Below are 16,040 nucleotides of genomic sequence, written 5' to 3' on the forward strand. Positions count from 1 at the left end.
CTCTGGGCACCTTACACTTTCCCTGGTTTGTATTAGGGCCTGTAACCTTGTCAGCCCCGTTTCTCCTTTTCCCAACCGAACTCTCCTCCGTCCTGGTCTGCGCTCCCCTTTAGTCAGCCTCCCTCCTAGTCTGTCCTCGAGTGTCCTCGAGTCTCCTCTAGTCTGTCCTCTTCTAGTCAGCCCCCCTCCTTAATCTTGTCTCTCTATCTAGTCCGTCCTTGCTCTAGTCAGCCTCCCCTCCTAGTCTCACTCCCAGGTCTATATATACCTTTTCTTCTCTCCACTCAAATCTCAGGGCTTCCCCACAGACCAAGCTAATCCGCCAGCCAGGGCTGCGGCTGGTGGTGGGGGTGGCTGTGCTCCAAGTTTCACGTGCCTCAGCACAGGCTATCCGGGATCTGCTCAAGTCAGAGGGAGCTGGGGGCTTTTTCGCTCAGCTGAAGCTGAGGAGGAGGGGGGAGACCCTGAGGACCTAAGACTTTCTAATCTCAGCCTAAAGGTAGGGTCCCCAAATCAAAATAAATTTCCACATGGAAAATAAAATAAATGTTTGTTGAAAGAAATTATTCATCCATAGAGTCCTTAGCACAGTGCCCTCGTGCAGGAGGCACTACATAAATGCTTATTCCCTCCCTCCCTCCCAATAGAGAGTTGCTAACGCTTCTCAAGCAGAAGTGGCACTGTTAGTCAGACCTGTGTTTGGGGAATGTTAATTTGGCAGCAATCTGGAGGCTGGATGAGATAAAGAGAAATTGGAATCAGTGAGGTCAGGCTATTGCAGCAACCCATGAAAAAGGTGATTAAGGCCTGTGCTGGGGTGGTGGGCTGGTGATTGAAAGATGGGGACAAATGTGATAGAGCTATTTACTTTCACCACTTTTTGACTTATCCATTTCTCTTCGATCAGTTTTAAAATGATTCCTTTTATTTTTTTTTTCTAAAATTGGTCCCTCACTGCATCAAGGGAATCCTCTCACACCTCCCTAATCAGTTCACTATCTTGCTCACCACAGCAGATTTTCATCCCTCTTTAAACCTCCTATGATTCCCCAATCTCTCTAGCCTCTCTGAGAACCTTGCTTCATTTTTCACTTTAAAAACTTCTTCCCTTTTTCTCATATCTTCCATTATATCCTCCTTTATCAGTATCTCACATAAAGAAATGGTCATTCTCCTTGCCAAGGCAAACTGCCCTTCCCCAAGAAGATTGCTTCCTCTATCATCCTCACTCTCTGATATATCTTTTTTTTTTATTTGTTTTTTTGCAGGGCAATGAGGGTTAAGTGACTTGCCCAGGGTCACACAGCTAGTTAGTGTCAAGTGTCTGAGGCCAGATTTGAACTCGGGTCCTCCTGAATCCAGGGCTTCATCCACTGTGCCACCTAGCTGTCCCCTCTCTGACATATCTTTAATCGCTCCCTATCTACTGGCTATTTCCTTGATCCCTGCAAACAGCTCTGTGTTTTCCCTAGCCACAGAAATCCATTACTTGATTTGTCCATCCTCTAGCTATCATTCTGTATCTTCCCTCTCTCTTTTGTAGCTAGATGTCTTGAGAAAGCCATCTACAAAAGCTGCTGCCACTGCCTTATTAACTCTATACAGTCTGGTTTCTGACCTTATCATTCAACCAGAAGTGCACACTCCAAAGTTGCCAGTGAACTCTAAATTCCAAATCTAATGGACTTTTCTCAGTCCTCTTTCTTGACTTTTCTGAAGCCTTAGACTCTGTCATTTACCCTCTTCTTGAAATTCTATAAGTTTTTGTGACACTACACTGTTCCCCCCTTGCTCTCCTACCTTTTAAAATTCTATTTCTCAGTCGCCTTGCTGGATCTTCATCCAGGTCATGGCCATTAACTATGAGTGTCCCCCAAACCTGCCTTGAGCCCTCTTCTTTTTTTTTCTTCTATAATATTTTGTTTGGTGACTGACTAGTTCTCATCAATTTAACTATCACTTTATGAAGATATTTCTCATATCTATTTATCTAGCTCTTACCTCTCTCCTAACCTCCAGTTTTACATCTCAAACTGGTTGTCCTACAGACATCTTAAACTCAATGTATACAAAACTGAGCTTATTGCCTTTCCCCCCAACCTATATTCTTTCCAAACTTTACTATTACTGTAGAGAATGCCACCCTCCTTCCAGTCACCTAGGCATCATCTTCAACTCCTCTCTCTCATCTCCTATATATAATTTGTTGCTAAGACCCATCAGTTCCATCTTTGTAGCATCTCTTTATTTATATACCCACATGCAAGTGTGTATGTATATATACACACATACATACATACACACATACATATACCTTTATATCTATGTATGTGTGTATGTGTATATATATGCATACACACATATATAGACACACACACACATTTACACATATTCCCTTCTCTCTTCTGACATAGTCACAACCCTGCTACAAGTCCTCATCACTTCATGCCTGGGCTATCATAGTAGCCTTCTGCTGGATTTCCCTGCCTCAGTTCTCTCCCCCCTGTAGTTTATCATCCACTCAGCTACCAAATTCATCATCCTAAAGTACACATCTGACCCTGTCATCCCTCTACTCAGTAAACTCCAATTGCTCCCTATTATCTCTAGCATCAAATTCAACCCTCTGTTTCACCTTTGGAACCTTTCATCTTATACCTCTCTGGGTTCTCTAAGATCCAGTGACACTGGCCTCCTTTCTTTTCTTGGCCTTAAACATTCCATCTCCTGACTCCATGCATTTTTACCATCTTTCCCTTGCCTGGAATTTTCTCCCATCTTTAACTCTGCCTCCTGGTTTCCCCATCTTGCTTTAAGTCTCAGCTAAAATCCTATCTTCTACAAGAAATCTGTATTGATCCTTGTTAATGCTAGTACCTTTACTCTGAAATTATCTCCGGTTTCCCTTGTCAGTAGATAGATACATGTTGTTTGACCTGCCAGAATGTGAACTTCTTGAGAGCTGGAAATGCTTTTTGCCTTTTCTTTTCTTTTTTGGGGGGGGAGGGGGTATCCCCAGTGCTTAGCACAGTTATCTGGCATATAATAAGCACATACTAAATGCTTCGGAGTGACTAAAACTGCGTCTAATTTCTAGGAATTCTCCCAGTCTTTCAAAATTCGGTACAAATTTTGGTACATGATTTCCTTACTGGTCATAGTCTTTACTCACAAACATTCTTGAGAGGCAGAAATTGCAGGAATATCCAGTGTGCAATGAAGCAAGGGATCCACAGAGCAGTGACTGTAGCAAATATCCATCTCTAGTGAGTGTTTTCCCCAGGATTTAGAACCAGGCTTTCTAATTTATATTCACAAAGATCTCATAACTTAATCGGATGGTTGTATATACTTTAACCTTGTCCAGTACCACAATGCCTTACATAGAGCACATACTTCTAGATGCCTCTTTGATTAATTTGCAGTGATTATCCATTCTCAGACTAATCAAGTAATTTAGGGATTATGTCCAACTTAAAAATGGAGTCTTTTGTAACATGATCTACTATGTAATGGTGATTAATGTATATTTGTGGAAGTTTAATAACTTATATCATTCTAACAATCCTGGTTTGTTGGTTTTTTCAATTTTCCCTCTTTTTGATCATCCTCCACTTTGTTGTTCATTTTAGATAGTCTTTTCTGGACCTACCCTATATTTGTTATCTGTGACTGCAAGCAGAATCCCAAGGATAGACACACTATTAATTTGTACAAGCATAAAATGTTTTATTTCTACCACCATTCTAAATTATGTCCAACATATTATTGACCATTTTTGTTGAAGTTGGTACATTCAATCCATGTGCTAAAAGTAGTCTATTATGACACCTAAATCTTTTTTCAAGGTTTTTATCTATTGGCTGAGTACTTTTAGAAATATGATTAATTTATTTTTCCCATCTTATTTGCATTGAAATTTGCCATTTTTTCTTCCCATTTACACAGCTTTATGAGATCTGCTTTAGTTTGTCCCTTGGTTTGGCATTATGTTACCTGGCAGAATTTATTGCTAGCTGAAAACCTGGAAATATTTGTCTTAAAATAATGATTTGATACTACAAAGAATTTTTGCTTCTTATGCTTTAGAGTTTTTCTTTAAAAAATATTTTCACTGTTATCCTAACTGAACAGAAAAAGCTAGAAACATGAAAACCTGGTGTCATACGCAGATACTTCTTCCTTGGTGGGTACATTCTGTTAAAAGCAAAGAGATAAAAATAGATGTGTGATAGTTTTGTCATTTATGTGGTACAAAATGTTTCTTATGTTTGGTGTGTGTTAATCTCAATTCTCCCTCTCCTCCCAGCCTCTAAGCACAGCTTTTTCTAGCAATTTTTTTAAAATGCAAGAACTTATTTATAACCTATTATTTTGGCATATTTAAGAAACATTAATTATCACTTGTTTAAATTATTAGTTATCACTGACTTTACAGTTGATCAATAAATATATCTTAAGCATCTTTATTTGCCAGGCATTGTGTTATGTGATGAGGATGCAAAGAAAGGCACAAGATGGTCCCTACTCCTAAGGATATTATAGACTACTGGAGCAGAGACATCATGAAAACAACTGTACAGACAAGATATACACAGGATAAATTGGATATTATGAACAAAAGGAAGAACGCTAGCATTAAGGAGAAGCAAGAAAATTTCTTGGAGAAGATGGAATTTTAGTACTTGAATGAAGCCAGGAGTCAAAAAGTGGAGGGAGAGTGGTCCAAGGCAGAGAGGGTAGGGTGTGGAACAGCCAGTGAAAATTCTCAGTGTCTGGAGATAGTTTGTCTTGTTTGAGGAATCACAAAGAGGCAAGTGCCACTGTATCAAAGAATATGTAGGGGAGAATAGGGTATAAGAAGACTGGAAAGGTAAGAGGGGCTCAGGTTGTTAACAACTTGAAATGTCAAACAGGGCAGTTATAAAGTAACTTAAAATAGAGTAGTGGGGCAGCTAGGTGGCACAGTGGATAAAGCACCAGCCCTGGATTCAGGAGAACCTGAGTTCAAATCTGGCCTCAGACACTTGACACTTGCTAGCTGTGTGACCTTGGGTCAGTGACTTAACCCTCATTGCCCTGCTCTGCCCCCCAAATTTTAAAAATTAAAAATAGAATAGCAATGAAATGGGTTATCTATAAAAGAATTATGTTTACTGACTTTAGCAATAGGGCTTGCTACAGTTACAGTACTTCATTACTCCCTTGATACTTGAAATATTGAATTAGGTCCTCCTATTTCTATAATTTAATTTTATTTTCAAATTTTGATTCAATAGTAGTTTTTTGAAAAAATGCTTAAAATAAATGCCATTCCCCAATTCATAAAGGGTCAAAAGATATGAACATGCAGTTTTCAGAAGAAATTAAAGCTATCTGTTGTCATATGGAAAAAATGATCTAAATCATTACTGATTAGAGAGATGCAGTTTAAAACAACTCATATCAGTCACCTCACCTCAATCAGAAATAACAAATGCTAGCCAGAATGAGGGAAAATTGGGATACCAGTGCACTATTGGTAGAGTTGTGAACTGGTCCAACCATTTTGGAAAACAATTTGTAATTATGCCCAAGTTTTTTACTCAAATGCCACTACTAGGTCTGTGCCCCAAAGAGATTAAAGAAAAAGGAAAAGGATCCATATGTGCAAAATATTTATAGTAGCTTTTTTGTATTGGGAGTATTGGAAATTGAGGGAATACTCATCAATTGGGGAATGGCCACACAAGATATGACATATGAATTTAATGGAGTACTATTGTGCTATAAGAAATTATTAGGGAGATAGTTTCAGAAAAACATGGCAAGACCTGTATGAACTGATGCAAAGTGAAGTGAGAATTGGGAAATCATTATGCACAATAACAGCAATGTTGTAATGATGATTAACTGTGAAAGACTTAGCTGCTCTGATCAATAGTATGATCCAAGACAATTACAAAGTACTCATGATGAAAAGATGCTTTGCACCTCCAGAGAGAGAACTGGTTGAAATATAATTTTTTCCTTCCTTCCTTCCTTCCTTCCTTCCTTCCTTCCTTCCTTCCTTCCTTCCTTCCTTCCTTCCTTCCTTCCTTCCTTCCTTCCTTCCTTCCTTCCTTCCTTCCTTCCTTCCTTCCTTCCTTCCTTCCTTCCTTCCTTCCTTCCTTCCTTCCTTCCTTCCTTCCTTCCTCCTCCCTCCCTCCCTCCCTCCCTCCCTCCCTCCCTCCCTCCCTCCCTCCCTCCCTCCCTCCCTCCCTCCCTCCCTCTCTCTCTCTCTCTCTCTCTCTTTCTCTCTCTCTCTCTCCCTTTCTTTCTTCCTATGGCTAATATGGAAATTTGCACAATTTTATAGTTATATTTGATATGTTCTTTGCCTTCTCAGTGGGTAGATGCGAGAAGGGAAGGAAGGGGAGAATCTGGTGCTCAAAATCTAAAGAGAAAAGAATGTTTACATACATACACACAGGCTTTGTTACTTAGGAATGAAATTTAACTTAAAATTATTTCTTTCATTTTGATTTTATTTTTCATTTCATTAGTGAAAATACTATGGAAATTTGGGACAAATCTTTTTAAAACCATTTTAGGAGGAATCTGGAACTAATTTTCTCCTTAATAATTTCTCTCTGTCATATAACTAAAATGCAGTCAATTCAGCTGAAGCATGCCAATAATAAATTCATCAGTCCTTCTTTTGCCTCTCCTTCAATACTAAAAGCCAAGTGTTTAAAGTCCTATTTTCCAGTCTTATCTGAAATTATCATCTTCATCCTAAACTTGCCTTTCTTCCCAGTTTCCTCTTTTTGTTGGTATCATCATTCTCACAGTTGCCCAGATTCTAAAAGCATTGCAGTCATATTTTACTTGTCTCTCCATCACCATCTACTTTTAGCAATTGTAAAGCTTTGTTGACTTTATTTCTGTGAATTATCTCTTACTTATTTCTTTGTTTCTACTCCCAACACCTAAAGTAAGGCTTCCATGGCTCTTGCTCAGACTGGAGTGTAGCCTTCTGTGTGGTTGCCCTCACTACAAATTGTCCCTCACCACACTGCCAGACTGATTTTCCTAATGTACGGTTTCACTCTTCTAGTTCCATAGCCTGTGGTCCTACATTGTTTCCCTGTCCAGTCAATTTGGGTAACTGCCATTGCCTCACCATGAAGATCAAACTTTTTAGTCTGCCATTCAAGCTCCTCTGTGGTCTGGCTCCAACCTGGATGGGATTTCAACTTTCTTTTGCTGTTTTCCAATCCCTCCTTGACTCACCCTTATTTTGCTACCGAGCATCCTCTACTCTTGTTCCATGCTCTCCCTCTGTGGGCTTTTATACTGGCCATTCTTACAATTGATTATTGCTAAACATTTTTACATCTCATAATCCTTTACCTCCTTCAAAGCCACAACTCAGGTATGTTCTTTTCCATGAAAATGTTTCTGATTCCTTCAGCAAGAATTGGTACTTCACTCCTCAGTCCTTTATCCCTCACTGAACCCTCCTTTATCCCTTCATAAATTCTAACTTATAATTGTTTGTGTTACTTCTCTTACCCTATTACCCTGTTGTAGTCTCCTTGATGGCAGTAACTGTTAAATTTTTTCTTTCTGTTGCCAGCATCTACCAGAGTCTATTGAACAAAGACTTTGCCTTATTAAATTGAATTTAATTTCAAGATATAGTAGGCCAAGTAACTCATTTAGCTACATTGAAGAAAGGATTTTTTTTACCTCTTTGAGTAATTAATATTTAAAATCATCTCTTACATAATGGGCTCTAAATAAGTAGTGTTAATGAACTAGATTTTTTTTTTTTAGTTTGCCTGGAAATTTAATGGTTATTCATAGCAGTGTTTTTAAGGGAAAATCCATTTCAAGCTCCATATACAAATGACCTTTTTATAGGTTGGGGACTACCTGGATAATCATGAGTTCTTGGGAAGCAGGTTTGATAATTTTTCTTTAATCCATAACAGAATTGAAATAGGTCTGTCAAAGTTTAAGGAAAAAACCATAAACTAAAATTGAAATTTGTTGGTGTTAATTTTAATGATAGGTTTCTGCCATCTCTGATAATTTTTTATTTATTTTTATAGAAAAACGGAGGAGGAGTTTGGAATTAATACCTCTGACTGCCCGTATGGTGATGACACATCTAGTAAACCACTTGAGTCACTATCCACTGAGTGGGGGCCCTGCCATTCTTCACAGCCTTGTTAGTGAAAATCATGACAATGCATATTTTGAGTCACCTGAGCTCTCTTCTGAAGTCTTCAGAAGTCCAAACCTACAGTTGTTTGTATTTAATGACAATACCCTTATGTCTTACCTTCAGATTCCTGCAGAAAGAACAGAAGGGGGACCCTCAGGTGCCCTCTCTGATGTCAGGCTTATTGTGAGAGATATATCTGGAAAGTATTCTTGGGATAGCAAAATATTATATGGACCTTTGGAAGGCTGCTTTGCACAGAACAAGAGGAATAATTCATTTGTGCTTTCAGACAGTAGACAGCAGACATTTGAACCTGAGAAAGAGTTATCTCAAATTGAAGAAGTAGATGATGTGCTTGACAAATTACTTGAAAATATTGGCAATGCAAGCCCTGAATGTCTTTTACCATCCCAGCTAAACCTTAATGCTCCTTCATCACCCCCATTTGGAATGAGTCATTATCAAGAAAAGGAGATCATCAAAGCAATTTTGTTTCAGAATGCCCAAGAAGAGGAATATGTACATAGGTGCAGGTCTGATGTTACAATGAAAGTTCCCAATCAAGAACAGCCAGTTCCTTCTGAACCACAAGGTCCATTTTATTTCTGTAGATTACTGCTGAATGACTTAGGAATGAATTCTTGGGACAGAAGGTATGATCCCACTATTCCATTTTCTTTTATTTATCTTATTAATCTGTTGCATTTTATCATAACAATTTTAATTTTGAGATTTTTCTTTAGTTATTTTTCACACTCTAAATTTATTTCAGTAGCCATAAGAAAGGTATGAATGTTTTTACAGAATTTAAAGTGTTAGTGAAAAGAGTGCTATCCCAATTCTTGGGCTTAATTCCAGCCTTGTGATATGAAGGCAACATCTAGCTTTTTCTATCAGTTATTTATGCAGTGTGACTTTGTCTGCTGTTTTCTTTAATTTTTGGAAGTTGCATAACTTTAATTAGGTTGCTGATTTTTGTACTACATTGACATTTCATCTAGATGTCAAGAAATTTCTTCCAATGTTAGCATTCCTTATTATGGCTTAGTGAGATCTTATGAAAATAGCACTGAGTTTGACATGATCTGCATTTGAGTCCTTATTCAACATTTTACCAGCCACTATTTAGTCTTTACCTTAAGCAAATCACTTAACATCTCTGAGCACTGGCTTCCTCATATCTAAATTATGCATAATAGTGTTTATACCATCTATTTTACAAGAGGTCATAGAAATTTGAAATTAGAACAAAACTTCAAAGGTCATTTAGTAAAATTTCCCATGTTATGCAAAGCAACAAGGGGACTTTCTACCTTACAAAAGAAGACTTAGAGGAAACGTCTTCCTTTATTTAAAGGATTTTTATGTGGAAAAGTATGGGCTTATGCAAGTAGACATAGGTAGAATTAAGACCAATAAATAAAAGTTACAAGGAGTCAGAGCCCACCTCAGTATCAGGGAGAATAATATTCTGTTTAAAAGAACCCTTTTCTTTTCTTTTTTTTTTAAGTAATGAGCTTCCCATCATTTGAGGTATTTAAGGAGAGTCTAGATGGCCTCTTGTTAGCCATCTTGTAGCAGAATTGTGCAGATCATATCTGGTATGATAGAAAAAGCACAAGAACTGGAGACAGGAAGCCTAAGTTCCATGTCCTGGCTCCAGTATTTACCACCTATGCGATCATGGGCGATTCATTTGACTTCCCTTGATCCTCAGTTCACTCATCTGGTAGGTATAATAACTCCACAAGGTTGTTGTAAAGGAAGCCCTTTGAAATTTTAAAGGCACTATGTAAACATGACTGTCATCCTCATTATCTAACCAAAAATCATGTCTGAGTTATTATGATACAATTTTTCATTAAAGGATCTTTAGCAGTCTCCATGTAGGAATCTCTTCTAACCTTGTCCTGTATTTCTTTTCTCGTGGTTAGAGCTTACTACTCAAAAGGCAATTTTTGTAACACTTGATTTGTTAACAACTTCATCCTTATCCAGAACCAAAATCAGACACACTGTAACTTCTTCCTATTGGTCCTAGTTCTGAGTTGTAGTGAGAACTCTGTGAAAAAAAGGAAAATTACCTTGTTATATTTGATTTTTTTCTTATTGATCCCACTTCCACCCATTAGTGATTCATTTTCTTAGTGTTCAGAAACTACACATTTAATACAACATTCCTGAATTTTGCCAGCTAAGTTATTGATAATGATACATTGCTTTTATATAGTGTTTATGGTTAGCAAAATATTTTTGCAAGAATTATCTCATTTGATTCTTACAAAAACTTGGAGAGGTTGGTCCATTTTGTGTTGTTTTTTTTAAAACTCTAGTTGGAAGCTAAGGAATCCAAGGTTCAGAGAGATTAAGTGACTTGCCCAGGGTTACGGCTAACTAAATATCTGCGGTAGAATTTAAACACAAATCTTTCTGACTCCAAATCTAGCATGCTATCCATTATGCCATGTAGCTAATGTTGAAACTATGTTAAAAGTAACCTATGCCATCCATACTTTGTTTTCTTTCTTTTTAAAAACAAGAACATATTTATCAGATAATTCAGATCATCTATGGAGGTACATGCCCATCCTTCAGGCTTCTAGCACTTCTCATGTTCTCTAAGACTTTTCAGAAATTCAAAAAGAAGTTCAGTGATTACATCCACAAGCCCTTGGTGAAACAGAAAAACAAATAGTAGATTTGGCATCAAAGGACTTTGGTTCAAATCCCAGTTCTGTTTACTTGGCAAGTCACTTAACATCTCTAGGTATAGGGTTCTTATGTAAACAGACAGGTTTGGACCAGATCATGTCTAAGATTTCTGCCAGTATTTAACCTAATCCAGTGAACATGGAGTCATAATTTTAGAATGATAGTGTAGTCCAATTCTCATTATTTTGGAGGAAACAGTTTGAGAAAAGTTAAATGACTTGCTCAAAGATCATATAACTAATCAGTTTTGGGTTTGGGGGAGCGGGTAGTTTTTGAGACAATGGGCTTGAGACTTGCCCAAGGTCACACAGCTAGTAATTATTTAAGGTGAGATTTGAACTTAGGTCCTCCTGACTTCAGGGTTGCTCTATCCACTGCACAACCTTGCTGCTCCCCGCCCCCCCCCCCATACAGTTAATTAGGGATAGAGTCAGGAATAGAATCTTAAGTCTCTTGATTTGTAGTTCTTTGTTCTTTCTATTATACCATATTGACTTAAGACCCTTTTTACTGCCTTTCTCCTTTCTGCATTGTGGTGATAACTATGAAAATAAAGAAAATTACCTTGCTATATATGATTTTTTTTTCTTATTGATCCCACTTCCACCCATCACTGATTCATTTTCTTAGTGTTCAGAAACCACCCATTTAATAACATAACATTCTAGAATTTTGCCAGATAAGTTATTGATAATAATAATGATGATGATACCTTGCCTCTTTCCTGGTTCATGATCCCCACCGCTCAGATGACTGATCTGTATTCTGGATCCAGTTGTCTTGGCCTCTTGGACTCTGGACCTATATATGTTCTCACATTAATGTTTTGACTTCAGCTTTCCTACCAATTTCTCAGCATTGCCTGACACTTCCCTTCAGCATCTGGATATTTCTACCTCAGACTGCCCACGTGGTTTCAAATGACCAGTTTACCTGGTTCTACAGGATCAACTGTGCTCTGACCTCATTACTCTTCCTAGTTTACTCCATCCTCTGCTTTCCCATTTGTGTCTTCACTCTTTGTATTTCTTATCTACTGACTTTTGCTTCTCTTGTGCAGTCTCCTTAGATTGTTATTTTTTAATCATTGATTTGTGCTGTTTTGAACAATAGATAAAGCTGACTGTTTCCCATTTAGTAAGGAAAGATAAAGATATAGAAAGTACTCTATTTAGCAGAATTAGACTTCAGCTGATATTAAAGTTAATGATCTTTTTTACCGTTTCTCACAATTTTGAAATTTAAATTAGAAAAATATCTTTAAACAATATCACTTTTACTTTCTTCACCTTTTATCCTCACCCAATTGTACTCCACCATCTTTCTATATTCACTATGGTCCTATGCTAGTGTCTCATCATAGTGTGGAGGCCCTTTATTTCTCAAATAGTATCTGATAGTGGATTACAAGCTCTGTCAGATCCTAACAACCTACCAAAGATTCAATTCAAATATCAAGATTCTAGGGGCAGGTAGGTGGTACAGTGGATAAAAGCACTGGCCCTGGATTTAGGAGGACCTGAGTTCAAATCCAGCCTCAGACACTTGACACTTACTAGCTGTGTGACCTTGGACAAGTCACTTAACCCTCATTGCCCTGCAAAAAAACAAAAACAAAAATCAATATTCTAGTCTGTTGATGGACACTGTGCATCATGCAAGCACCTTTCTAACTAACTTCAGAGAGGTTAGCTGCCATATAACTTCAGGCTGATTTTTTGTTTGTTTGTTTGTTTTTAAACCAGAGCAATTCTCCAAGATTATCTGTTAAGTTGTAGGGAGGTAACCTTTGATGTTAGTGGAGGGAGTACTCATACTGATGAGTCCCTAAAGCAATGAAATATATTGTGTCTGTAGATTTAACATTCAATGTACCACTCTTCTCTTAGCTCTGTTTCTTTTGCTATAGTCTGGTCATGAGTCCCATTCCTCTTTGTTGCCTTTCTTTGACCTGAAGCAAATTTGTCTCCTGCATATCATGTTTCTAACATAAATATGTGTGTATACCCACACCCACCCACACACTCAAAATGCATTCATTTACTAAGGTTTGCCACCACTAATATCAGTTGATTATTCTGAGAAGCAAGGTGATGTAAAGAGTATTAGAGTCAGAAGACCTAGGTATACGTTCCACCTTTACTCCTTTTTCTAACTTTTTCTAGTTGTGTACCCTTGGGCAAATTGATTAGCTTCTGAATCTATTTCTCCAATTTAGTAAGTGCTTTCTTTATGCCAGGCGCTATACTAGACAATAGGGATACAAACTCCTTTCCTAAAGGAGCTTTCATTCTACTGTGTGAAAACATCTTTAAAATCTTCATACTACAACTTGTACTACCTACCTCATGAAGTAGTTGAGTCGAAAAAATGAGGTAACACATGCAAAGTACTTTCTATATCTGCATAGTGCTAATTATCTAATTGATTATAGTGTTAACACCACCACAGAATATAGTCATTGATGGCAGTAAGACAACTTAAAACATTTGTAAAACTTACATTGGAATCTATTTAGTTCATTTCCCTCGATATTTTTTTTCAGGTTGAAATTTATAAAAAGGAGTAGTCATTACATAGTACATTGTTTTTGTTTCACATGATTTATCTTCCCAAAATCTTTAATTTTTTGTTATTATAGAAAAAATTTTCATCTGCTGAAGAAAAATTCTAAATTGTTGAGAGAGTTAAAAAATTTGGACTCACGTCAGTGGTATGTAATTCTATTTAAAATTACTTTCATTCCTGTTATATCTTCTGAGAACATGTATAGCTGTTACTACAGTACTTTGATGAAACTGTGATCTCATTAGTGTGCATACTTCCTCCAAACTTACAAATTACAAGCCACCGGTGACTTCTTTTTCTACATAATGCTTGTCCATGTCTGTCCACAAATCCTCTAGATGGCTCCAACCAGTGTATTGGAAACTTCCTCTAATTTTCTTGACACCGTGGGTACCAATGTACAAGACAAACTATCATTTAGTTATTTTTCACTCTATAGGTAAGCCATCTCATTTTCTGGACAATTATCTTTTGGATGACAAATTTGATATACTAGATGAAGGGATAAGTACAGCAGGTAAACATGAAGAAGAGAAGACATCCTCACAAAAAGTGTTCACATTATTCATATAATCTATAGATATGCATACCCATCTTTACTTATACATCTGACACCTCTGAAATGTGTTTATTTTATAATCATATTTGTTGAAGTATAATTGGTGAAAGTTCAGTGATACCAAATTTTATGTTGTGTTTATTATCTTAACAACCACAGAGTTCAAAATTGTTCTGTGATACATTGCTATAAATGAGCTCTCTTTTCCAAAATAATAGAATTGTTAAGTCAACAGGCCTCCTTCCCTGCCTATATTAACTTCAATATCTGTGGTATATAGTTCAGCACTGCCACTGGAATATTTTTGGACCTATGTTACCTAGAACTCTTATGTCTGTTCTATATGACAAAGTCCCTGAGTGTTAATCCTTGGAAATAGAATAGGCAAACCATGTCTTATTTAAAACCTATTTTTATACTGATTTTTAATACTTTAAGAAATTATATACTTTTATGCAATCTGCTGAACTAATGCACTTTCTGTTGAAATGGCAAAGATTATTTTCAATTTCCTCTTTAGCTCTAAATTCTACAATTCCAAATTCACCCTTTGATAGAAGACAAGGTAAAATAGCTTTTAAAACATCAAGAATGGGAAACTAATAAAACAGCTTTATCCTGATATACTTCAATTTTAACATTTGGGGAAGTTATATTTTTTACTCTTAGAAATAGTTTTAAAGTGTGAAAATATAAAAAGATTAGATATATACCTAAATTTCTGTCCTGAAGCTCTTTAGTCATTTAGGTAACATATCTATGGAACATCTACTATTCTACCAATTATTTAGTGTAATTTTTTTCTTTCTTTTTTCTTTTTTCAAATGATCTGAGTTGTGTATTTCTTTAAAAAACAGTTCTCTGGTACGGTATAATTTATAGGTTTGTTTTCATTTTTCCATGTAGCTTTTAGTTCTCATTAAAACACAGGTATGACAGGTCTTCCAAGCTCAGTGCCCCCTTTAAGGGAATGAAAATGGCTTGGTTCATGTCAACATTATTTGTGCTTCAAACCTATATTACTAGTATGTTTTTTTCTTTTCCTTTCAAACAAAGATGTAGAAGACTAAGCATGAGAATCAATATTTAAAATTCTATTTAAAAAACATTCAGAATTCCATTATGAAGTTAACTGAAGAAAATGGGAAGAGGAGGCACATTGTATATTGCTTCCACTCATTTTATAAAACTTTACTAAGGAGTCATCCTTGTGTTCCAGTTAAGATCTCTAAACATTTACCTTTATATGGGGACTTGATTTCTCTTTCCACTCACTTTATTTCTTCTTCTCTTTATCGCTTTCTCTTTAAAAATGCTATCCTGTTTATTTAGGACACTTTATAACTATATTTAAAGCTTTCCAGTTTGAAACAGAACTGCCTTCTTTAAGCTTTTGGAACATACATATGAAAGACATAATTTATGCTTGGCTTTTCCTTCAAAAAGCTTGAAGTGTAAATCTGTCTCATCTGCATAGTTGTTATCCTAAACAGCTTAGTTTCTATTATGATTGATGCTTTAGAAATACATTTATTGAACTATATACAGTATTTAAAAATTAATTCACAATAGAAAAATTGATATCTCTCCAGATATCGGGTACCTATATTGTCATTTTATATTTTCTTGGTTCCTGGTTCACAGGGGAATATTTTTGTTGATTTATAGAACTGTGGATTTAGAAAACCTCAAATGCTAATCTTAATCCTAATACCAGTCTTCTTATTTTTTTTCCTATCTTTCTAATTCTTATTTTCAACTATTTTTTTTCACCTTCTGCTTTGGGTTTAGAGAAAGAACAAGTTCACTTTTGAAATTTTGTATAAGGAGTAGAACTTGAATGGTATTCTTTTATGTCCCATGAATTCTCCAACACTGAGGAAGTGGAATGGACTTCCAAACTTAAATTTTCATGTACATCCTGTTTTATTCCATATCCTGCATGTTAAGCAGATAAAAGGTTATCTTCCAACTATGCCCGATTTGTTTAGTCTTAATAGACTTTAG

At 36.5% G+C, this 16,040-nt stretch overlaps 1 protein-coding gene across 1 annotated transcript in view; it reads left to right on the plus strand.

Annotated features, from left to right (window-relative positions):
- The window catches only part of RALGAPA2 (Ral GTPase activating protein catalytic subunit alpha 2), a 409,525-nt gene that overhangs the window by 215,962 nt on the left and 177,523 nt on the right, over positions 1-16,040 (plus strand). Inside the window, 2 exon segments of the mRNA XM_043983629.1 lie at positions 8,079-8,847; positions 13,548-13,619. Of these exon segments, the coding sequence (XP_043839564.1) occupies positions 8,079-8,847; positions 13,548-13,619 (841 nt within the window).

Source organism: Dromiciops gliroides, chromosome 2 (assembly GCF_019393635.1).
Source record: "Dromiciops gliroides isolate mDroGli1 chromosome 2, mDroGli1.pri, whole genome shotgun sequence".
In the NCBI taxonomy this organism is placed as follows: Eukaryota; Metazoa; Chordata; class Mammalia; order Microbiotheria; family Microbiotheriidae; genus Dromiciops; species Dromiciops gliroides.